The 25,562-nt window shown below is 46.6% G+C and overlaps 1 protein-coding gene across 3 annotated transcripts in view; it reads left to right on the forward strand.

Annotated features, from left to right (window-relative positions):
- The window catches only part of TMCC3 (transmembrane and coiled-coil domain family 3), a 274,854-nt gene that overhangs the window by 183,453 nt on the left and 65,839 nt on the right, over positions 1–25,562 (forward strand). The window contains exon 1 of one of the 3 annotated variants that reach the window (XM_047788268.1): positions 15,806–16,087. The exons of the other annotated variants lie outside the window; for them this stretch is intronic. Coding sequence (XP_047644224.1) covers positions 16,010–16,087 — 78 coding nt within the window. The 5' untranslated portion in view covers positions 15,806–16,009. Of the gene's footprint in view, positions 1–15,805; positions 16,088–25,562 lie in introns of those variants that run through there. 3 annotated transcript variants of the gene reach the window in all.

Consider the following 25,562-nt stretch of genomic DNA (forward strand, 5'->3'; position numbering starts at 1 on the left):
GAATTGGAGCTGTAGCTGCCGGCCTACGCCACAGCCACAGCAACGCCAGACCCGAGCTGTGTCTGCAACCTACACTGCAGCTCATGGCATCCCCGGATCCTTAACCCATTGAGCAAGGCCAGGGATCAAACCTGTGCCCTCCTCGATGCTAGTCAGCTTCATTTCCACTGAGTCACAATGGGAACTTCCTAATAGGCACTTTTCAAGGGCTCACTGGCCATGGGGGGCTAGTGTCTGCTGTGTTGGACAGTGCAGCTTGAAACAACCATGTGTTATACAGTTAGTGTTTATGTATTTAAAGCACAGTAATTTATGTAGGTGTTTCTGGGCTGAGGTTTTATGAATAATATACCTTCTAATTGATAACCTTTATTCTAATGGATTATAGCGAAAACATTCTGATATTTTTGGATTGAAGAAAATGCAATTCCATTTGTAAAAGGGTCAGATGAGACCAGTCAGAAGTGGGAAAAGCCTCATCTCAGTAGAGCTTCGTCTAGAGAATAGTTCTGTCATTACGAGTGTCAGGAGGTTACAGTGAAATTTATGGATTTTCTGCTTCTTTGGGTGAAGCAGAAATTCCACATCAAGCTTTACAAGCTGTTTGGTCTCTCCTTGTATGTTTTATTTGGTTGGTTTTCCTCTTACCTTCAAGAGTCCTTTTTCCCAGTTGAAAGGATTGTTGTTGTTTTTAACACTAGATGACCAAACCCTGAAACATTCACATGTTTGCATGCCTGGTAACGTCGGATAATTACTATACATGTGTGTGTTAAGTGCCTGCTCATGCTTGTAAGTGGGGGTGTCTGCCTGCTGGGTATCCTGCATGATGTTATATTAGATATTTTAAATCTGGTGCCTGGGGTGGCAGTTTTTTTTTCCTTTTGTGAAAGAAATGTCAAAAATATTCATTGAACGTGCATCATCCGCAGCTGATTTGGCAAGAAGCAATGAGAAATAATAGAACGATAGAATACCTTTCAAAACAGTCAGCTAGGAAGGTGAGCACTTCTAAATACTTGTAGGAAATTTAACCTTCCTTTCCACAGTGACGTGAGAATTGAGTTCTCATTTTGTGAAACTTGCGATTCAAACCTGGAAGTCTAGAAGTGCTTGGAAATGATAAAGAGGAGAAAAGAAAAAAAAAAAATGTACAAGGAAGCTTCAGATGGAGGATAAAGTCCTAACAATGGAATTGTGAATTTCAAAAGCCCTGTTCATTTTCTTTTCTTCAGAGGAAGAACAGGAAACCAGAGGCTTAGAATATAGACATCATCTTCCTGGGACTGTTGGGAATGCCGATGCTCATCAAACTGTTTGGGAGAAGCAGGAGAAGGTCAAGCCTTGGGTAGGGGCACATCAAGGTCATAGGAGCTAAATTTTAAGTTAGGACATGCAACAGTGGAGTTTCCGGATGCATCGAGGTTCTTTCCAACTCATATGCTCAGAGATGCCAGCATGGGCCTTTGGTTAAGAGGCAGTTATTGTTTGATGGGTACAATTAGCCCCATTCTACAGGTGAGGAAACTGAGGCCTATACAAATTAAATAACTTATCCAAGCATATATACCTAGTAAATGGTCTTTGGAGTCAAAGAAGCTGAAATTTGGCCTCCACTTTTGCTATGCATTAGCTGCGTACCCTTGGTCAAAATACTTAATCTACTCAGAGGCTATATTGCTATTCTAGTGATATGAAAAAATAATTGTCACAGAGGTGAGGGCAGGAAAGGGGTTTGGCCTAACTCAGAGTTGATGTATTCAGAGTTCTGGTGCAGACAACGTAGGCTAAATAAATAACTGTTGTCATGTGCAGACATCTCTACAGATGCTCTAGAGATGCTGGAAGAAGACACCAAAGAGATGAAGAAAGAAGGTTTTCTTACTCTTCAGCAGCAACGCGGTTTGAGATTTCTGTTGACCATGTTGCTCCTAGCATTTGGGGGGTGGGCTGGGGTGGGTTAAGCAGAGTCAACCTTTGTAATACTTTTTTTTTTCTTTTTGCCTTTTCTAGGGCCGCTCTCGCAGCATATGGAGGTTCCCAGGCTAGGGCTCTAATTGGAGCGGTAGCCACCGGCCTATGCCACAGGCACAGCAATGTGGGATCCGAGCTGCGTCTGCAACCTACACCACAGCTCACGGCAACGCTGGATCCTTCACCTACTGAGCAAGGCCAGGGATTGAACCCGCCACCTCATGGTTCCTCGTCAGATTTGTTAACCACTGAGCCACGAAGGGAACTCCTGTAATACTTTATACCAGGCATTGTGTTAGGCACTAGGTTGTCAGTGTTAGGCTTGACTATGTGTAACAGAGAAACCTTACTTTGTAAAATGAGTTAAGGCAATGGGAAGTGGGCTCTGGCCAGCAGTTTTATACATTGGATTTTCAGCAAGAGATGACCGACATTAATTGGGAAATAGAATTTCCAAATACAAGGACTGCCATGATCCGTTTGTTATGGATGAGAATTGGGTCGTTTCCACGTGAGGACTCCCACCGCTAGGGACGCCCTGGTCTGTCTGTCCAGGTTGATTTCTGTCTCTAGGATGTACACTGATGAGTGGGGCGCTTGGATCACAGGGTAGGCATGGCTTCAGCTTTGTGACATCATGCCAAGTCGTGCTTCCGAGAAGTTGTACCGGTTTATGTTCCCGCCTCCAATCTGTGAGAGTTCCTTCTGCTTCGGATCATTGTCGGCACTAAATACTGTAATACTTTTTCATTTTTGTCAATCTGGCAGGGTTATCCTGATTTTTTTTTTTTTTTGGTATGGTATTATCACACAAACGTTTCCTCATATGATTTCTAGGGTATACATTCTTCCTAAGTATAATTTGCAATCAGTGTACTATTTTTTTTGTGACCGTATCATGATTTATATAGTTAGCCCTTTATTTTTTACAAACCATAAACAACTGTTTCCTAAACAATCCTTTAGATGGCTTCCAACTTTTCAGAATGATGAAACACCTTGATGGGCAATCTTTATCTGTAAAACTTTTCCTATGTTGTATTATTTTTTGGGATCGAGTCCTGGAAGTGGAATTGGTTGGTCAAAGGACACAGGCAGAAAGAAACTGTGTTACATGTGGGAGCAGGTGTCTTGGGGACAGAGGGAATCAAAGGTTAATGCGAAGGGAAGAAGTTTGCCTTTCTCCACCCAGAGCTTAGCCAGAGCCTCTTACTTTCTTCCTAATTCTCGTGAAGATGAGATGTGACATTGGAATGCCCGCTCTCCCTTAAAAGAACCCTTTCTAGGATAATGGCAATCTTGGGAGTCTTACTGATGAGAAAAAAATACATCACAGGAAGGCAGATGTTAGGTTTTCTTTTCTTTTCTGAAGACATTTATCGAGCTATCATTTGGAAATGCTTTGCACATATTACCTGTATTACTATTATTATTACTATGGGCATACCCGCAGCATGTGGAAGTTCCTGGGCCAGGGATTGAATCTGCGCTGCAGCTACGGCAGCGCTGGATCCTTCAACCCACTGCACCCGAGTGGGAGATTGAATCTGCTTCTCTGCAGCAGCTTGAGCTGCTACAATCAAATTCTTAACCCACTGTGCCACAGCGGGAACTCCCATATATTATCTTTTAACTCTTAACAGTCACGAAATGGATTCTCTTATCAAGGAGCCAAGGCTTTTATAGCTAGGTAGGTAGCCACAAGATTTGAATGCAGCCAGTCTGTCTCTAGTGGGCTCTGCTGCCTCCCTGCAACAGGACAAGGCCAGCTCAATTTACATGTTTGTGTGACTGACAGAAGCAACAGGTACTGTCCGAATTCAGAGAAGGGATAGATGAGGGCGGACCAGAGGGGACGAGGGATGCTTCAGCAAGCAGCAGCCTCCCTTTAGGTTGGACTGTGACTTGGGCTGTTTTGGACATCCCATCCGATTCTGCTGGCCGTGTCATCTCCCACCATCTTTATCTTGCTAAGGGAACTGATAAAATGCAAAGTGAATTTGCAGATACTGTGTTCCTGAAGAGTACTGAGCTCACCCTTCAGGTTGGGTATTTGCTTGGTGAGGCAAGACTCCCCCTCGCGGGTCATGCATGGTGTGGAGTCAGCAGGAGATCCCTGGACAGCGGCTGCCTCCTTAGCGGAGCAGAAATGCTGGGCCTCAGAACTCCAGTTAAAGACCTAACCAGATGGAAGACTGTGCAGAGTACAAAGTCAGGTGTTTTCACCTCCATTTCTTTTCTGTCATTGTTTTGACTTCTGGGAACCTACATGGGCCGACAGCCAAGAGTGCTACGGCTGAGATGATGCCTAGTTGGGAAACCCTTTCCTAGGACACGGTAGGGTCAAGAGGTTATCTTGACCCAATGGCACTCAGGATATCATCCGTGTGTGACATGATGTAACGCAAAGACTCAAGTTAATATGGGCGCCCCGTCACAGAACAATGTGCACGAAATCCCAGAATCCTCTATTCAGTGTAGAGAACATAAGTTTTTGCCTTTTGCTTCCCATGTAAATGTGTACCAAACAACTCAGGCTGGGATGAGTTGTCTTCAACCTGAACCAGATCTGTGACCTTTAATGTACCCTTCCAGCCAAGGCAGGACTCACTGTCAGCGATGTATTCAGCAAGAATCTTACTGAATGACTGCTCTGTGTGGGCCGTATGCTCGGCACTGGCTGGTCCAGGATAGAGGGCCCTGCCCTTGACCTCAAAGTCCTCATAGTTGACTAGAGCTGCAGACAGAGTGTAGCTCCACCAGGTGCTGATGGTGGTGGTTGCGTTAAAAAGCACCCCCCGCCAAGAAATAGCAACAACAACAACAACAACAACAAAAAAAAAAAAAAAGGAGTTCCCGTCGTGGTGCAGTGGTTAACGAATCCGACTAGGAACCATGAGGTTGCGGGTTCGGTCCCTGCCCTTGCTCAGTGGGTTAACGATCTGGCGTTGCCGTGAGCTGTGGTGTAGGTCGCAGACGCGGCTCGGATCCCGCGTTGCTGTGGCTCTGGCGTAGGCCGGTGGCTACAGCTCCGATTCAACCCCTAGCCTGGGAACCTCCATATGCCGCGGGAGCGGCCCAAGAAATAGCAACAACAACAACAACAACAAAAAAAAGCCCCCCCCCCCCCCCTGCAGGATCTCCCTTGCCCCTCGATTTCTACAGCTGGTCCCCTCCTCTGATGTGACAAGAGGCCAGAACCTGGGAGAACTGTACTCTGTGGAAACCTTCTCCAGGGAAAAAAATTCCTTATACCACCCACTTCTACTTGCTGTGTTTTTCCTCCCTCCCCAAACCCCAAGATTTTCCCTGAAAACTATCCTGATTCGTCCTACATTTAAAATACATTTTAAATTAAAATTTGAACTTTGAGATAATCGTATAGTCACATGCAGTTGTAGGAATAATACAGAGAGATCCCGTGTGCCTTCTACCTTGTTTCCCCAAAGGGACCGTCTTGTAAAACTCGTTTGCGCCTCTGTCATATGGACACCCTCTGTCATCCTACTCAGGGTTTTTCAGTTTTGCTTATAGAGTTGATGATTGCACACACGGGTTTGAACTGCATGGGTCCACTGATAGGCGGATTTTTTTTTTTTTCTGTCTTTTTAGGGCCACACCCGCGGCACATGGAAGTTCCCAGGCTAGAGGTCGAATCGGAGCTGCAGCTGCCCGCCTACACCGTAGTCACAGCCACTCCAGATCCGAGCCACATCGGCCTCCTCCACAGCTCCAGGCAGCGCTGGATCCTTAACCCACTGAGCAGGGCCAGAGATGGAACTTGCGTTCTCATGGATACTAGTCAGGTTCATTACCACTGAGCTGCAACAGGAGCGCCCCGTGGCTATTTTTCAATGAACACACCCAGTACTATGTGACCTGCAGTTGGTTGCATCTGGGATGTGGAACTGGGGATACTGAAGGCTGACTACGGGCATGAGCGTCTGTGGATTTTGGTGTCTGCAGCGGGTCTTGGAACCAATACCCTGTTGGATACCAAGGGGCAACTATATGTGTGTGTGTGTGTGTGTGTGTGTGTGTGTTTCTCTGCAGTCTTATTACATAAGTGAGTACTATCCACGAGAGTCAAGATACAGAAAAGTTCCGTCACCGAAGGACCCCTGGTGTTGCCCTCCTGTAACCATCACCTCCTCCTGCAACCCCCTCCCTCCTCTCCCAGTTCCTAAACCTTGGCAACCACACTTCTGTAATTTTGTCATTTCAAGAAAGCTACATTGGAGTTTCTGTTGTGGCACAGTGGTTAATGAGTCCGACTAGGAACCATGAGGTTGCGGGTTCGATCCCTGGCCTTGCTCAGTGGGTTGAGGATCTGGTGTTGCTGTGAGCTGTGGTGTGGGTCACAGATGCAGCTCGGAGCCCACGTTGCTGTGCTCTGGTGTAGGCTGGTGGCTACAGCTCCGATTTGGCCCCTGGCCTGGGAACCTTCATATGCCGCAGGAGTGGCCGTAGAAAAGGCAAAAAGACCAAAAAAAAAAAAAAATTAAAAAAAAGGGGGCTACATGAATGAAATCACATGGTATTTAACCTTTGAAGATTAACTTTCTCATGTGGCGTCATTCCCTTAACACCCAAGCAAGGTGTCATATGACAGGTGTGGGTACCTTTTTGTTGCGGAGCCGGATTCCATAGTGCGGTTGCCCCACAGTTTGTTTACCTGTTCACCTGATGGATGAAAGCCATCTGGGCTGTTTCCAGTTTTTGACGTTTATGAATAAAACTACTATGAACATTTTTATGCAGGTTTTTATGTGAACATATGTTTTCTTTCTGGGATAAATGCCCAAGAGTGCAATTGCTGAGTCATATGGGGTTTGCATGTATAGTTTTATAGGAAAATGCCAAACTTTTTTCTATAGAGGCTGTACCATTTTACATTCCCACCAGAAATGTCTGAATTCTCTAGTTTCTCCATATCCTTGCCAGCATTTAGTGCTAGCACTAGTTTTTATTTTAACCATTCTGATAGGTTCTGGCAGATATGTAGTGATAGCTCATTGAGGTTTTAATGTGCATTTCACTAATGGTTAATGACATGGAACAGCTCGTGTTGCTCGCCATCTGTATATCCTCGCCGATGAAATGTTCATGTCTTTTGCCCATTTTTTAGTTGGATTTTTTTTTTTACTACTGAATTTTGAAAGTTCTTTATATATTCTAGATGCTAATCCAAATAATTTGTTGGATTTCTGGTTTTGCAAATATGTCTCCTCATCTGTATCTTATTTTTCATCCTCCTAAGGTCATTCACAAAGCCAATGTTTTTCATTTTGATGAGATAAAATACATCGTTGTACTTCTCAAGGTAGCTTCACATCTGTAGGGAGGATAAATGTTAGAAACCAGTTTCCAAACACTTGAAATCTCCCTGTAGAATCCTCTTTAAGATTCACTGCTCTTGAGAAATCAATAGCATGAAATTGTGGCGCTGGCTAAAAACAGAATCTTAGAAGGCAGGTTCACTGGCCTGCAGAGTCTGAATCTTTCTCTTTTCCTGTTTTTATCAAAATCTTGCCAAGTGGAAGTTTGGGGTTTCCGTGCCAGATGATTGCTAATGCTAAATAAATAGCAGTGATTGTTTTCTTACAGTCATATAGAACATGCTATCTTAAAAATTAAACATAGACATTGAGTGGTCACTTCCAGTTGGCTGTAAATCAAGCAGTTAAAATTAGAGATTCGTTTTTGCATCAGCCCTGGAATCTTCTGATCTGCAGTATAAACAAATTATATATACATGTCAGCATGCATTCACCTCAAGTTGGTTGAAGAAATTTTTATTTTTTTGCTTTTTATGGCTGCACCTGTGGCATATGGACATTCCTAAGCTAGGGCTCAACTTGGAGCTGCAGCTGCTGGCCTATGCCACAGTCACAGCAACGCAGGATCAGAGCCCTGTCTGTGACCTACACCACAGCTCACAGCAACGCTGGATTCCCCTACCACTGAGCAAGGCCAGGGATTGAACCCGCATCCTCATGGATACTAGTTGGATTTGTTTTCGCTGTGCCACAGTGGGAGTTCCCTGAATAAATGTTTAAAATCTGATTTGTTCTTCTCTTTCCACTCTCTGTCCTTAAATCCTTAGAAAATAAAACCTTGCTGTACTATTTTAACTCCCCCCGCCCCCCGCCCCGGGACACTTTCCTATATTCGTAAATCAAAAAGAAATATGAAAGGAAATATCCTTTCCTTTATTTTATAAAAGGCTTACATTTTCATCTCTCCCATCAGACTTTCCTCTGTTTATTTCCTTCTCCCGGCTATAATGAGATGAAGCCCGACATCCCTAAGGAGATGTCATCACGAGGAGACTGCTTTCTTCCTTTGTGCCACCACAGTACCAAGTGTATAAACATCTTTGCATCTGTAGCATCTTTTTTTTTTTTTTTGGACAGTCTGTCTCCCTGTCCAAATGGGATGGCCTTTCAAGACTAGGCCATGTCTTATTCATTTTTATGTCCTCAGCACCAAGAACAGAGTGCAAGTCAAATATGCCCCATAAACAACTGCACCAACTTCAGTCACTAGTCGGTGTCTGAAAATTGGTGACATTCATTGTTCAGCAAATTTTCATCCTTATCTATTGTTCATGCCAACCCTTTGAGGGCAGAAGCTACCTTCTGCTTACATCTTACTCCTTTTTAAAACCCTGGTGCTTGGAACATAAGTAGACATTTCATAAATGTTGACTCTATCCATTCACTCAGCAAGTATGTGTTGAACACATGATACTGTTAGGAGCCATAAATACACTTACCTGGAAAGCGTAGCCTTTTCCTCCAGGGAACCTACAATCTAGTTGGGGGAGGGCACCTAGAAATGATCACATACAATATTTAAATAACATGATAAGATATTATAATTTTTGTGTTAAAATTAGAGGGACAGACTATAATTGTTTTAACAGTCTATAGGAGGTCATCTGGCATGGATAGACCAAGGAGGGCTCTCTAGCTGGTGGCCTGAGAAAATCCTGTGTCCCCACCAGTACTGTCTGCTCACTCTCCCTCTATTCATGCTGTGCAGAGTTCTTGCTTTCTCTTGAAAGGCCATCCTTCTCATTGTCTTTTTTTTTTTTTTTTGAGAGTCTTTTATTTCCATAGTTTCTTCTTCTTAGACTTTCTTGTTTGCTTGAAGGTCTTTGGACTAAAATTTAGGAAGGAGGGGAATGGGGGAGTAGATACATATTTTGTGCCTGATGGTGTCACCCTTAACTTCTAATCCGGTGGAGAATGTACTGAAAAAGTCTATCTTCCTGAAGTCAGTCTGAAAAGATAGCAGGTCAGGGATGAGCTGCTGCCATCAACTGAGTAGAAAGACCAGTGTTCCCAGGTAATTAGCAAATGAGTGATAAAGATAGAAGGGGACAGATAGGTTCTTCCCACTGCCCCTGAGGACGGCAGAGGGCCCCTGCTGCTATAATCCAAAGCTGGGATGGGTTAGAGCTTTGCAGATCCTATTACTGCATAGGATGCTGTTGACGTATCTTGAGAAGGGTCTTCTCCCTTTCCTCCCAGAGGGCGTGGAGGGTTTGGAGCACGCATCTGCATGAGCCAGAGCTGTTTTACATCCGCCACGTCAAGTACTTTTAAGAGATGGAGGAGGCATCTGTGGGAGTTCCTGGGGAAATATGGCCATTTGTAAGTTACCTTGAGTGCCCGCTGTCACCTGCAGCTCTGACGAAGCAGGTGTTTTATCCTTTCTTGCTGAGGAGGTGAATGGTCGTGCCCCGTAGAGATGGTCCATCCTCGGCCTTCGTCTCTCTTCCAACCCTGCCTCTCATTGTCTTCTTTCTACCCATAGCCAGCATCGAATGGTGTATTAGGATTTTTGAAGCTGGTTTAAGCCAAAAGAGGAATGCCTTGCCCCTTGTAACGGGGAGAGGGGGTCTAGCTGATGTCGTGTTGTCTGCCGTGATGAAAAGCAACAGTTTCTCCCATTCCCTTGCGCATGTACTGCTCCTTCCTGCAAAAGAGGGATAGTGTTTCTCTTCCCCTTGATCATGGGATGGGCTTTTGACTCATTTTGACCAATAGGATGTGACAGAAAAGATACTCTGCCAGCTCCAGGCTAGGCCTTAAGAGGTTGGGCAGCTTTTATTTTATTAAAAAAAAAAATACCTTGTATTGAAGTGTAGTTTATTTACAATGTTGTGCCAATTTCTGCTGTAGAGCAAAGTGACCCAGTTATACATACATTCTTTTTTATATTCTTTTCCATCATGGTCTAGCCCAGGAGATTGGATATAGCTCCAGTGCTACGTAGCAGGACCGCATTGCTTATCCATTCTAAATGTAGTAGTTTGCATCTACCAACCCCAAACTCTCAGTCCATCTCTCTCCCTCCTTCCACTACCTTGGCAACCACGAGTCTGTTCTCTATGTCCATGAGTCTGTTTCTGTTTTGTAGACAGGTTCATTTGTGCCATATTTTAGATTCCATATACAGGTGATATCATGTGTGACTGTCTTTCTCTTTCTGATTTGCTTCATTTAGTATGATAATCTCTCATTGCATCCATGTTGCTGAAATGGCATTCTTTTTAATGGCTGAGTAGTAGTCCATGTACGTATGTATGTACTGCATCTTCTTACTCCATTCATCTGTCGTTGGACATTTAGGTTGTTTCTATTTCTTGGCTATTGTGAATAGTGGGCAGCTTTTATTTTTGATCTCTTAGAAGCCAATTACCATATAAATAAGTACAACTACCCTGGTAGAGAAAGGGGGAGCCCTTGAAGAAGAGAGATTTTAAAATAGAAAAAGAGTTTGTTAAAAACTATAAATATAGACAAATAGAGACAGAGGCCCGACCAGGCCCATGCATTCCAGCCACCTCCATTTTTATGTGTGCTAACATGTGAATGAAGCCATTTTGGGTATTCCAGCCTCAGCCAGTGTTACAAGGAGCAGAGAAAAGCCACTCTGCTTGGTGGCTTGCTCAAAATGCAGGATCACGGGGAGTTCCCATTGTGGCACAGCAGAAATAAATCTGACTAGTATCCATGAGCATGCGGGTTCGATCCCTGGCCTTGCTCACTGGGTTAAGATCCAGCATTGCCGTGAGCTCTGGTGTAGGTCACAGACATGGCTTGGATCCTGTGTTGCTATGGGTGTGGCATAGGCGGGACAGCTCTGATTCAACCCCTAGTCTGGGAACTTCCATATGCCGCAGGTGCGGCCCTACAAAAAGCAAAAACAAAAGCAAAAAAAAAGCAGGATCAGGAGCAAATGAATGGTAGCTGTAAGTCAGTATGCGGTTTGTCCTACAGCAGGAGGTAGTGGAAGGAGATGGATCTAGTCCTCTAGGAATTCAGCAAGGACTCTTCCACTACCCGTGGCTCTGGTTTCCTCCAGGAGGAGGCTGTCTTTGTGTGCTACCATACATAGCAAGGCTGTCCACCATTCTGTCAGCTTCCCCATGCCCCCTGGAAGGGCGCAGGTCTTTCCTAGCGTTACAGCAAAAGTCTTGGGGGCAACTCTGATTGGCTCTGACTGAGTCATGTGCCTGTCTCTGCATAAGTTACCGGGACTCCTATTGGCCAAGGCTGTATGGTGTGCCCCCTCCCTGGAGTCAGGGGTCGGGTGCGGTCAGCCTCATCAAAACCACTTGGATTAAGAGCAAGGGTAGGATAGGTCGGGAAGGAAAAATCCAGGCACTGTTTTGAGAATAAGGGGCTGGATGCTGGGCAGGCAGAAACAACAAATATGTACTTTGAGTCAAGTATAATCCTACCGTTTTTGTGAAGCCTTGTCTCCTCATTCCATACTTTAAACTCTTACAGCACAAACGATCTGTTCCATTTCCTTGGTGCGTAGCATATGCTGCCTTCCTGTGCCGCTTACGCTTTTGACGTATATTCTTACTTCACACCCTCGATTTTGTACCTTCGTATTCCTTACGGTTCTGACTGCATTTGTTACGTCAAAAGTGTGATCTGTTTTTAAATTACTCTTTTCAGAGACAGGCTTTGGAGGTTATTATCAGAGGTGCAGGCGGTTCTTACATTGGAGAAGAAATTTGGGTGTCCCCCACCCCTCATTTTGGGACTGGCAAAACCCGAGGCATGGCTTCTGGAAGAAGTCACGTGGTCTCTTTTCCTTGTGGGTCCTAATTTCAAATAGGGGAGCCAAATGGTGACCAGCATGGCTTGTTTTCTTTCTTTTCTGGGGAGCTCGCTCTTGTGCTATTTAATTTGGGCTTTTTTTTAAACATTATTTTGTAAGCATGCCCAGTAGAGCAGCTTCTGGGCAACTAGCTTATGAAATAAATCTAAATGATCTAAAAAAGAACATCCTTTGTTAATCGAAATTGAAGGGAGCCCAATAACGTTTGAATTCATCCTTTTCAAGCATTTCCAGACAGTAGCAGAAATGGAAAGGAGGTGCCTGTTGTCACACCAACCGAAGCCCACAGGTGGTTTGTCAGAGGCCTTAGTCGGGTCTGGCCTCTCTAAAGTTACACACAGACATTTACACACACACACACACACACACTCGAGCAACATACTTTATTCCTAAGTACCCGGAAAAAAAATAGAAGGGGGAAAACCCAGAGATAGACGCTCAGATTTCGGAATGGATCTTTATAAGATTAAATTGACACAAAGACTTCATAATGACAGACTGTCTTGCCTTTATATTAAGATTTGTACTTGTGACAGTGCTATGACATCGATGTATTTGAACAGATAACCGCACTGATGCCTTAAGTCCCGGGTTGGGTTAAGGATGCCGTCATTACATTTGTCCTTTGAGTCCTTGTTTTTAAAGTTTTAAATTATTATGGAACATTGTGTATGTGTGTAGGAATGAACATATAGCCAGTGTACCAATCGTCATTCATTAAATATGGCACTATTTATAATTTTGTATCCCTCTTCTATTAAGTCCTTCTTTATCTTCCCACCAGAGATAAAGACTGTCCTAAAAGGTGTGTATATTATATCCTTACTTTTCTTAATAGTTTAACTATTTATCTCTGTTCTCTTAAAAAATGTCCTTTATAATTCTTCATATTTTTTAACTTTCCATGAATAGACTGTCATAACGGGTAGTTTTATGTGGCTTGGTTTTTTTGGTTTGTTTCTCAATAAGTATTGTTGGTGAAATTCATCCATATTGTTTTTTTAGCTCAAGTTTTGTTGTGGCTTAGCTTTTTACTTTATTGTTTCTTTTCATAAGCAGAAGTTTTAAAACGTCAGTGTGCCCCGAGCTTTATGGTTTATGCTTTTTGTGAATTGCTTTTTATGACTTGAGATCTTGATGATTTTCTCCCATTTTCTTCTGGCAGTTTTAAAAATTGCATTTTCTCCTTTAGATCTTTAATCTCTCTGGTATTGATTTTTGTGTATGAGGTAGGGATCAATTTTTTTTCCCCCTAAAATGAAAAGGCATAGCATGTCACTCCATTCCTTTGCTTAAAAATGTCCGCATCTTCCCATCTTCCTCAGAATTAAACTCAAAGTTATTAACACTGGTTTCCTTTTTTTTTTTTTTTTGCCATTTCTAGGCCGCACCCACAGCATATGGAGGTGCCCAGGCTAGGGGTCTAATCGGAGCTGTAGCTGCCAGCCTACACCACAGCCACAGCAATGCAGGATCCTTAACCCACTGAGTGAGGCCAGGGATCAAACCCAAAACCTCATTATGGGGGGGTGTTTTAAAGCACTGATTTAATTTTTGAATGGTTTTAGGACTATGTAGGGCTTGCTGTTTCTTCATAAGTTAGTTTTAATAAGTTTACCCTCTTTAAAAATACTTTTTTTGTCTTTTTTTGCCTTTTCTGGGGCCTCTCCCATGGCTTATGGAGGTTACCAGGCTAGGGGTCTAATTGGAGCTGCAGGCGCCGGCCTACGCCACAGTCACAGCAGTGCAGGATCCCAGCCGCGTCTGCGACCCACACCACAGCTCACGGCAGTGCCAGATCCTTAACCCACTGAGCAAGACCAGGGATCGAACCTACAACCTCTTGGTTCCTAGTCTGATTCGTTAACCACTGCGCCACCACAGGAAGTCCTTAAATACATATTTTTTATTTTACTTTTTGAGCAGTTAATATATGCATGCAATTCACATTTACATTTGAAAAGCATATATAGGCGTTCCCCATTGTGGCTCAGGGGAAATGAATCTGACTAGTATCCATGAAGATGCAGGTTCGATCCCTTGCCTTGATCAGTGGGTTAAGGATCTGGTGTTGCTGTGGCTGTGGAATAGGCCAGTGGCTGCAGCTCCGATTCTGACCCCTAGCCTGAGAACCTCCGTATGCTGTGGGTGCGGCCCTAAACAGACAAAAATAAATAAATAAATAATTAGCATATACACTGAGAAATAAATCCAACCCTTGCTTGTAACTGCCTAGTTCCCCTCTCCTACCATCAGTTTCTTGGCTCTTTCCCTGGTTTCTTGCTAATCCTCCCGGAAGTATGCCTGCATATTTAAGTATATGCATATATTATTTTTATATAAATAGTGGAATACCATATATATTATTCTGCACATTGTCTTTTTTACTTAACCATATATGTTAGTGATATTTCGGGAGCTATGCATAGAGAGTTGCCCTCTTATTAGTTACCTGACACTCCCCTGGATGCATATATCATAGCTTAGTCTCCTTCTGAGGGACATTTAGGTTGTTCTGACTTTTGCCATGGCCGTCTAACCAGTGTCCCTTCGACTCTTTAATCGGTGCTTCACACAGCTATTCAGATATCCCTCCTTAAATTTCCATCCTGATATTGTCAGGTCTCCATTCAGAAACCTCCAGCACCTGACCAATACTCAAGAATAGGGCTGAACTTCCCTGCCTTGAAAGCAGAGCTCTGCATCAAAGTCTCCAGATTCCCAGGCTAGGGGTCCAGTCAGAGCTACAGCTGCCGGCCTACACCACAGCCACAGCAACGCCAGATCCGAGTCGCATCTGCGACCTACATCACAGCTCATGGCAACGCCGGATCCTTAACTCCCTGAGCGAGGCCAGGGATTGAACCTGCAACCTCATGGTTCCTAGTCGGATTTGTTTCCGCTGTGCCACGACGGGAACTCCTCCAGCTACTTTTTTCATCATGTCTTTCTGTTCCTGAAGAGACCCCCTCAACAGACGACTTGAGGTTTTCCAAATGTACCTTTGTTTTCATGCTCAGTATTTTTCTTCTGCCTACACATCCCTCTCCCTCCAGCCCTTTGACGGGAGGAGCACATCCCGCTTTCCGTCTAGGCTGGTCGCATCACCCTCTAACTCCTCTCCGGAGCAGCTGCACTTTCCATATTTCAACTCAGTCTCCCACTGGTACACCCTATATAACCGGACCAGGTGTTCTGACTCCAGATTTCTCTGTGGGCAGGGACTGTTCACTGGAAATAGGAAATACTAAAATGAAAAGATATGTCCCGACTTTCGAGTAGCTTCCAACATAAAGGTGAGCCAGAAATGAAAAATTAAAATACGTATCACATTGCTCAGTGAAATCAGAAGAAAAAACAGGAACTTAAACAAACAAACCCAAAACAACTCTGTGCCCTATCCCGGGACATGGCACGGCGTCGATGTCTCATAAGTGTACGTTGAATAAAAGCGTAGCATGGAAGGCAAGCCTCCAGTTCTTGCCAAAAATCCATCTTTTATCATAAACATACAAAGAAGTCAACAAAGAGTGGAGATGTCGCTGGTCCCTTGAGGAGGAAGAGGGCAGTGTGGGAGGGGGTGGGATCCAGTTTCAGCGACGGAGCGGGGCGGAGCTGCGGCACCTGGAGAGGGTCTCGGGCGGGCGGGCGGGGCGCGCGGGGAGGGGAAGGGGGAGGAGTCTCGCGCCCCGGCCCCGCCTTCTCCCCACCGCGCGGCGGCGGCGGCGGCGGCGGCGCAGGGCGGCCGCGCGGGTGTTGGCAGCAGCGGCGGCGGCAGCCCGCGCCGCCCCCTGGCCTCGGCTGCCCAGGGCGAGCCGGAGCGCGGCCGGCCTCTCGCGGCGCGGCGGCCGGGAGCCCCGGGAAAGTTAGCAGCCCGAGCGCCGAGATGCCGGGGAGCGACACGGCCCTCACTGTGGACCGGACCTACTCCGACCCGGGCCGGCACCACCGCTTCAAGAGCCGGGTGAGAGGCGCGGGGCGGGGGGTAGCCCTGGGGGCGCCCGGCCGAGGGGCGAGGACGATCTCGCCCCGCGCGTTTCGCCGCCTCGCTCCTGCTGTCCCTTCCCAGCGACCCCGGGGCTGGGCTCCCTCGCTCTGGCGGGGCTGGGAAGGGAGGCGTGGGAGCCCGGCCCGCGTTCCGAGACCCCAGGCCCCTCTCCCGGACGGGGGCAGCTCAGAGCCCGGCCCGCCGCCCTGGGTCCCCGCGCGCCCGGGTCTCCCCGACGTCCGGAGCTCCGCCGCCCCCTCCGCCAGGGAGCGCCCGCCGCACGGTGCCGGACGCCAGGGGATCCCGCCACCCGCGGCACCGTGTCCGCAGGGGGCGGCTTCCCTCCCCTTCCTGAGCCCCGGTGCAGCCGGCCCGTCTCGTGGCCCTCGAGGTTTCGGGCTCGGCGCTGGCGGCTGGAGCGCGAGGGCTGTGCACTGCCGGGAGGCGGCGAGGCGGCGGACCCGCTGCCCGGTTTCCCGCGGCCGCTCCTCCCGGCTCTGCCCCAGCGAAAAGTCAGTCTGCGCGCTGCCTCCAGAGTTTCTGGGCGTGCGGAGCAGGCGCCCTCTCCATTGTTTGCAGTGTAATTTGCTGTTACTGATTTCGGCTGTGGGCGAAAATAGCTTTTCAGTGTCTGCAGCGGAGACGAGCCCTAGTTTGAGCAGAGAGGAGGGCCTCAGCCTGAGCGCTGGTCCCTCCGGGCAGAGGAAGCCCCCACCCCGGGGATGCCTTTGCTCTCGGGGTGTTTAAGCGTCGAGGCTCAATACTTCGTCCCCCCCCCCCCCGCCCCGCCCCCGGCTGATCGAAGTGCCATTTAGAACAGCACCCCCTCCACCTTGGCATTCGGGCAGGGGCAGAGGGTACCAGGAGGTGTTCTTTGCTCCCTGTTCACTTGTCAGATCTCGCCGTTTGAGTGCCAGCCTCCACGTAGAACGTTCGCGGAGGTAGGGGGTCGTGCTCGCATGTGTTACTCAATTTAACAGAATGATTTAAGTTTTTTTCAGATTAAGTATATTTAGTGAAATAATACTTAGCTTCTGCATCCACTCCTCTCTCCCCTCCTCGCAAAGGAATTGTCTTTTTTTTTTTTTTTTCCTCTCCCTACTTTTCTTCCAAAGTTCCACAACAGTTTATGATGAAAAGAACTGGAAACTCCATTTGGCAGAAAACATTGATAAAAGAATCCGTGGTTACCTATACAGCTAAGACATTTTTTTGTGAGGGTGGATGACTGCTGATAAACAGTGTTAACTGCAGAAAAAGGGTGGAGATCTTTTTCTAATGCATTTGCAATTTGGAGGTGAGCTTATGCTGTAGTTGTCGAAGAAATTTCAGGTTTGAGAAAAGTATGGAAGCTCCGTTTCCCTTCTCACAACTGTGATAATCTTCACGTAAACAACAGGATTATGAATCTTTGAGGGATGGATGGTTCATTGTGAGCCTATTTAAGCAATTTGGCAGAACTCACGGAACTTTCCAAACCTCACTCTTTTTTGCCTTAACTGCGGAGATGGAAAGTGGCAAAGCAAATGTGTAAAGTTAGCTGCAGACTTTATGTCTGCTGCATATGCCGCTGTTCCATCTCCACAGCCTTCTTTCCTGTTAAAGTACCAGAACCTTATGTGAAGGGGGTTTCTTGTTTTGTTTCAATTTCTATTGACAGTGTTATGCTGAGACCTTTGTTTTGTTAGCATGGAGATACCTGTTGTTTATATAGACCATCCGTTAAAATTGAGTTAAACATTATATGTACTGATTATTCTAAATTAACTTATTGGAGAAATGAAATCTCTTGAGGACTAGAAGAAGTCAGATGGAGAGAGACTGGAACTTCAGTGGACAGTGATTTCAAGTTCTGCACTCGTGATCATGCTGAGATACCTGTTTGAATTTTCTTTCTTTTTCTTTTTTTTTGGCTTTGTAGGGCTGTCCCTGCGGCATATGGAAATTCCCAGGCTAGGGGTTGAGTCGGAGCAGCAGCTGCTAGCCTGTGCCATGGCAACGTGGCATCTGAACCACATCTGCTGCCTATACCACAGCTCTCTGCCACACCCATCCTTAACCCACTGATGGAGGCCAGGGATGGAATCCATATCCTCATGGATACTAGTCAGGTGCTAAAACCGCCGAGCCACAACGGCAACTCCCTATTGAAACTTCTTGACTGTTGGCTTTTAGGGCTTCTGTTGTTGAGGCAGGGGCGAATAGAGAGAATTAATGGAAATTTTGAAAACTCATAAGAGCTTTTCTCCCAGTGCAGCTGATACAATTTTGAATCTGTCTTAAAGGCTGTAATAAGGCTGCTGTAACGAAGGGAAGGCTTTAGCAGCAGTGTTCCTGTGAAGAAAGTCTCCTGGTGGATATTCTAGCTCCTGAGTGTGGAACTCGCTAAGACGTCGCTGTAAAGCCATATTTTTCTGTACACTCAGAAAGCAGAGGATGCCGAGGGAGTCCGTCAGGGGGCCCTAAGGGTTGATTTCTTGATGTCACTTTCTCCTTGGCAATAAACCATCTGGGTTAAGATGTTAAAAGAACCTTTTGGTGGACTCATTAGCTCCCTAAAAACACTGCAATGAGAACTGGAAGTGCATGTGAAGAGTCGATGAACCTTTCAGGGATACAGTTTCTTCCCGGGTAGGGACTAAGGCTCTGTGAGCTCAAGTTCTTGGTTACCCTGAATGGGCATTTTTTGAGTTCAAAATTGATGTCCTGTTGAGATAACAGGGAAAATACGCATCTCTTGCCGAGCTTGTTGAAGCCTTTGAGAGTGGAATCATGATGAGACAGTGTACTATTTTAACAGTGCACAAGTCTATTTTTATAGCCAGGTGGATTAACCTAAATTCCCCCCCCCCCCAACTCTGGTGAAAATGTAACATAACTAATGATGAATCCTGTGATTGTCTCTAGGCTGACAAGTCAGGATCATTCACATTTTTAAACTTCATGTGGGTAAAACTCAGAAATGGTACATGTTAAAACTCAGTGTACATAATATCCTTTACTTTAAAAGAAAGAGCATATATAGAAATAGAATCCTACTTTCTTTTTCATGCCCTAGATAGTTAAAGCCTGTTCTCTTTTTAAGAATATAGGCAGTTTGCTTTCTATACAGGAACTGATTTTTATTAATCAGTTATGTCTGAATCCATTTTTTGTTGCTTCTAATTTTAAATAGTCTAAGATACCATCTTCAGCCACTTGGGTAATAGTGGTGAGCCCCACCGGCTCTTCTATCATATTCTGGCTTTTTACACGCCCTGACTGGGTGACTTCAGGGTGGGGAGGGGCAAGGTCTGACCTTTCTGAGCCTCCAGGCCCCATCTATAAAAGGTGGTAATAGTCCCTACTTTGAGGACTGGTTGGGAGTCTTCAGTAAGAGAATTTGTAAAAACAGTGGTTGTAGGCACCCTAGTATTAGCTGTTTTTCTCCATGTGTATGGTGAATAGTGTTCTTTCTTATTCTCATGGGAGCTGCTAGTTGTCCTGAGTGCCTCCCCTCCCTGCCTCTATCTAGTCTATCAGCTTTGCCTTTAGAGCTTTGATATTTTTCTGGGATTTGTTCGTTCCTCCCATGTTCCCTAGTCACCCCTCCTTAGCTTAGCAGCTGGAGAGCTCAGGAAGAGATCTCCGTGCATTAGCTTCCTCATTGCTCTGTGATTTCATCAACTTCTGTCCGTCCTGCCTGCAGGGACCAGACTGTCTGCAGAACCCCTTTCGCTGGGCTCGCCCGCAGAAGACAGGTCAGGTACTGGTGCTGCATAGTAGATGTGACTGGGACCTTGTCATCATCCTAAGTCTTAGTTTCCTCTTTCAATCACAGAGGTGTCATGAGGACTAGATGAATAATGTCTGTAAAATATCAGGTACACAGTAAGAACTCAAGAGGTGGCAGCCAGTCTTATGTTATTACTATGGAAGGTGTATTCACAGGCTTGAAAATGCACAGATTGCTAATTTGTGGATAATATGGAAACTTTTCTGGCATTCTTAGCATTTGGTGCCTCCCTTTCTCACGTGTTCCTCATCACAGTGATTGTTTACGTGTTTATAAACTATCGACACCTGTGCTTTGAGAGCAAGACATGTCATTCATTCAGCAAACACACGTCGAGCACTGTCCTTGTGCTGGCGGTGTCCCGTCCACTGCAAAACACCAGGACAGCGGCTACCAAGTTGGATCGTGGGCTGTGCTTGTGTCAGACCCGCTGCCTGAATTTCCAAGGCTATGCTCCTAAGGTCAGAAATCAGATCTCGTCCTTCTGGGAGGATAGTGCCCAGATCTTGAGGTGAGAGAGGCTACAGCTTTCAGCCCTGTCGATTCTTAATTATGTTTTCGTGCTTTCAGGGGTGGGGCTGGTGAGAGACAAACAGATAATCTGGCTTCTCTGGAAACTTAATATCTGGTCAGGGCATCTCATTGATACTTGTGGCCCAGGAAATAACCTTCTATTTTACAAAAAAAACGGTGATACTAAGTGCAGAAGTCTGTAGTGTCTGAAGCAAGACCTGTGTGGGGCCCGATTGCCCCCTGTAGTACATCTGTAAGCATTGGGAGGTTTGGAAATGGGTCCAGAGTTGCGTGATGAGTAGTGGCCAGAGGCAGCGGAAGAGAAGAGGCTGTCGGAGCCTCCTCACCATGGAAGTGGTTGGGCGGTGATGGAAGCAGGTGATGATCTGCTTACTTCCTGGGCAGGAGCCTTCTGTCGTAGGTGACAGTGACCTGGTGACGTGGTAAACTGAGTGTGTGGTTTGCGAGCACACGTTTAACCGGTGATTTGTTTTATTTTAGAGTTAATTAAAGGGATGGTGAATAATGGTAAGTGTCTTCGAACCTGAATTTCCTTAAGCGTAGCGTGGATGGATTGATGAGGTTGTGTTTTTTGAGAGATGCTTTGCTGCAGGCTCACTGGTTCTCCCTTCAGAGGAGAACAAATTGCCAGCTTCCACCAGCACGCCCGCTTGTCACATCCGCCGTGGAACCCCAAGACAGCTGCTCCCAAGTTGGATTGCTGGGTATGTTTGCTTCAGACCCGCTGCCTGAATTTCCAGGGCTGCTGCTAAGGTCAGGAATCAGCCTCATCCTTTTGGGGGATATTGCCCAGATCTTGATGTAGGGGAGGCTGCAGCTTTCAGTCCTGCTCTTTCTTAATTGTGTTTTCATGTTTTCAGTGGAGGGGGCTGGTGAGAGAGAAGAGAGCCATGAATCACTGTGCTGTGAATCAGAATGAGGACTTTACATTCCTCCGAGAAGGAACATCGGGATATGTGATCTGTGCATACTCCAGCTGCTTCCACTGACTCAGGGGAGGGGGTGCCCCGAAGGAAAATGTAGGGTGTCTGTTGACTGTTCCTCATTAAGAAGGCAGAGGGGTGTACATGAGAAGAGGAATGCAGCAACCTCGATTACCCCCAGCGTGTATCAGTTCCTCCCTTCCCAGGCCCGGTATTAGGCTCTGTGAATGCACCATCTCCTTAAACCGAATGATAGCCTGTTTATAGTTCCATTTTACAGATGGGGGAGTTGAGGCCCAGATGGGTTCAGTAATTTGCCCTAGGTCCTGTGGCTCTTATTATATGTGGTGGAGCTGGGGTTTGATGAGTCGCTGTCTAATTCCAGAACTTGCATTTTTACCGCTTCTCAGTCTTCTGCCTCTGAGCTGAGTGCTGGTGAGTGGGTCAGTCATACCACACCTGTCGGGCACTTGAGGATGAGTGTGCCCTCTGAGCTGTGTGATGGGGATTCTTAGGATGCACCCCTTTGCCAGTCCTCTGCTTGTGGTCCCATGTACTCATTAGGTTTTTGATGAATGAATGATTTAGAGCCATCACTTATGAATTTTTTTTTAGCTTTTTATAGTGCTTAGGAGGTGAGAATTTTGCCAGTAGTGCAGGGAAGTCTTCAAGGCTGTTAAATAAACTCATGATTTAAAGACATTCGTAGAGTTCCCGTTGTGATGCAGCCGAAGCGAATCCGACTAGGAGCCATGAGGTTGCGCGTTCGATCCCTGGCCTTGCTCTGTGGGTTGAGGATCCAGCATTGCTGTGAGCTGGGTGTAGGTTACAGACACGGCTCGGATCCCAAGTTGCTGTGGCTGTGGTGTAGGCTGGGGGCTATAGCTCCAATTGGACCCCTAGCCTGGAAACCTCCGTATGCCACTGGTAAGGCCCTAAAAAGACCAGAAAAAAAAAAGAAAAGAAAAGAAAAGAAAGACGTTCTTAAAGAATCATTTTCTAGCCTGGTATTTGGTCTCTGGAGGATGAGCAGTTGAAGGACATAATGAGAGCAGTTCCTCCTTGTGACACTTGTGACACAGACTGGCCTCACTGATATCCCTGTAGGACTTTAGCTTCACTGGGCTGAAGGCATGTGCATCTCACACTTAAGACAGAGGGTTGAAATGTTAGACTCAAGGTTTCACCACGTTCGACTTGGAGGAGAATTCAGACATGAACTCCAGACTCTTCCCCTTGCAGATGTAGAGGAGTGACAGCCAGCCAGACTGGAACCAGTGAAATTATGTCATGAATAGTACTAACCATTATGCCAGCTTCTGTCTTTTTTGGGGGGAGGAGCGCTGTACCAGCAGCATGTGGAAGTTCCCAGGCCTGCAACCTATGCCATCAATGGCTGTGGCAACGCTAGGTCCTGAACCCTCTGTGCTGGGCTGGGGATCAAACCTGAGCTGCTGCAGAGGCAACACTGGATCCTTAATCTGTTGCACCTCGGCAGGAACTCCACCAGCTTCTGTCTTTTTTTTCTTTTTTTGTCTTTTTAGGTTGGCACCCATGGCATATGAAGGTTCCCAGGCTAGGGGTCCAGTCGGAGCTGTAGCTGCCGGCCTACGCCAGAGCCACCCAAAGCGGGGTCCGAGCCGTGTCTGTGACCTACATCACAGCTCACGGCAACACCAGATCCTTAGCCCACTGAGCGGAGGCCAGGGATCAAACCCACATCCTTGTGGATACTAGTTGGGTTCATTAACCACTAAACCCCGACGTTAACTCCATACTAACTTCTGTCTTAAAAGAGAATTCCTTAGGAGTTCCTGCTGTGGCATAGCAAGTTAAGGACCTGGTGTTGCCACAGCTGTGGCATAGATTACAGCTGAGATGTGATTCCCTGGCCCAGGAATTTTTCATATGCTATGGGTGTGGCCAGAGAGAGAGGAAGAATTCCTTAAAAGAAAACAGCTTCAAATATTTTTTTAAGACCAAGTGAAGCTAAGTTACATGTGCTAAATATCTCAAAATTGAACTAGGTAAGATGAGAATTTTAAATTATTTTCAATAGAGAATTGATTGATGAACAGATTTAAACTTGTGTGAACTTTTTAGGTGAAAATACTGAATTCGAATGGTTTAGTGTTAAACCATTTTCCTTCTGAATTTATTTCCAAGTTTTGAGCAGGGTTAGGGTGAAGAATGGGTGACAATTCCTATATCAAACTACTTAGCTGCACTGGATCTTCTGCCACTTCTAAAAAATTATCTCTTCTGGGGTTGCTTTCAGTGTCATTTTTTTCAAGAGGAAGTTTTGAGAGGCACCTTCTCCCTGTTGGGATAGGACGTTGGGGAGCAACGTATGTAAGTCGTAGAATAAATATATCCTCTTTGTATTTAACTTAGAACTCAACCCAGTCTTGCATTACCTCTGCAGCCCTCTGTTCCTGTGAATCTCTCTTGAGAGCTTCTTCCAGCACTAAGTGTCTTTAGTGTATATTAGCTTCCCCACAACGCAGCCTCTAAACACACCCCAAAGACATGTTCTTGTTCTTGGCCAGAGAAACATTCCCATGCTGCAAGCCTGGGGGAAGGCAGGGATGGGGTTCAGGGGCCTTTCCGGGGACGGCCCGTGCCATGCCCACCCCCAGGGACGGGCCTCCCCGGGTGAAAGTGTGTGGTTCCTGCCTTGCACGCTGGCTTGAGAGCCTACCCCAGGTGTGCAAGACCTTTCCGTCCCCAGGCGCCTCAAAGGCTGTGTATCAAGCTTAATTCTCCGTTGTGGCGCAGCGGAAGCGAAACCGACTAGTATCCACGAGGACGTGGGTTTGATCCCTGGCCTCGCTCAGTGGGTTAAGGATCCAGCGTTGCGGTGAGCTGTGGTTGCAGATGCAGCTCAATCTGGTGTTGCTGTGGCTGTGGCACAGGCCGGCAGCTGCAGCTCTGATTCAACCCCTAGCCTGGGAACCTCCATAGGCCTCAGGTGCAGCCCTAAAAAAAACTTAATTCTCTCCCCGCCACCGCCCACCCACCTGCCCCCGCCCCCAGTTCCTGGGGCATACTTTCCCCATGCAGCCAATCCCCAAACCCGCTGCCCGGAAGCCCCCTCAGTCCGCCCCCTTACCCACCACATCCCACAGTTTACTTCTGAAATTTTCTCAACCACCGTCTCCTCTTTATCCCCAGCATCCCTCTCTTCGTGTGCTTCTGGGTTTGAGGGCTGTAACGAAGGGTTCAGAGTCTGGACTCTGGAGTCCAGCTGCAATGCCAGCTCCTCCACCTGCCGGCTGAGTGAAGGACTGTGAGAAGTGGGGTGGGACACCCGTCCGGGCCTGTGTCCTCTGTGGCAGAGTCCCCGGAACGCACTCCCTCCCAGGCCTCCACGCAGCGCTTGCGACCCCTGCACCTTGATTTACTTAGTCTTTCCAAATCCGTTCACTCCTCAAAACCTGCATTTCTGTTTAAGGTAGCCATGCTCCTGAACTTTGCTGGGCCACTGAGGCCTGCAGCACCAGATTAAAAAGGAGCTCAGCAAGGGCGGGAGCTTCTTTGGAGCGCTGGGAGCGACCAGAGCCTTTCTCCTGGGCTGAATCAGCTGGTGGATTGCGGATTGTTTCCAGGAGACTTAACTTGCTGGCTGTGACTGTGTGTTTCCTGCCTTCGTTTCCGACCACCTGAAGTGATTTGGAATCATTTGGGTGGAGACCCCTGGTATCATGTCTCTTCCTTCATGAGACGCTTCTTTTAGACCCACTGGCCTAGAGGCGCTTAGACTTCTTTTTTTCTTCTCCTGGTGGATTGTGAAACATTTCAGAATTGAATGTTTGGGGATGAACAAATGCACTACCTGGTGAGTTAGAGGCAGGCTTGTCGGGATAGGGATACTTGGGAGAGGCTGGGACACTGGGAGTTGTGCCTGGGTCGGGCCATGTTTCTAGTCTTCTAATGACCCGAGAGGCGAAGGCAGGCCTGAGGCTAACAAGTGCACCATCCAGAAGATGCAGATGCTTTGGGAATTTCAGGCAGGGACAGAAAGTGGGTGGAGAAGAAACTTAAGCTCTGTGTGTTTTTCTGAAGTAACGTTGAATGGAATCAGGCTGTATCTGCAGGCTTGTTGAAGGTAAGGGAATCGAATGCCTTGAGCTGCAGCCTCTCACAGGATAAGTACTTGCCCAGAGAGAAAGTCTGCCCTTTGCAAACGCTATGCTTCAACACCTCCGTATATTTACTC

This window comes from Phacochoerus africanus, chromosome 7 (genome assembly GCF_016906955.1).
Source record: "Phacochoerus africanus isolate WHEZ1 chromosome 7, ROS_Pafr_v1, whole genome shotgun sequence".
In the NCBI taxonomy this organism is placed as follows: Eukaryota; Metazoa; Chordata; class Mammalia; order Artiodactyla; family Suidae; genus Phacochoerus; species Phacochoerus africanus.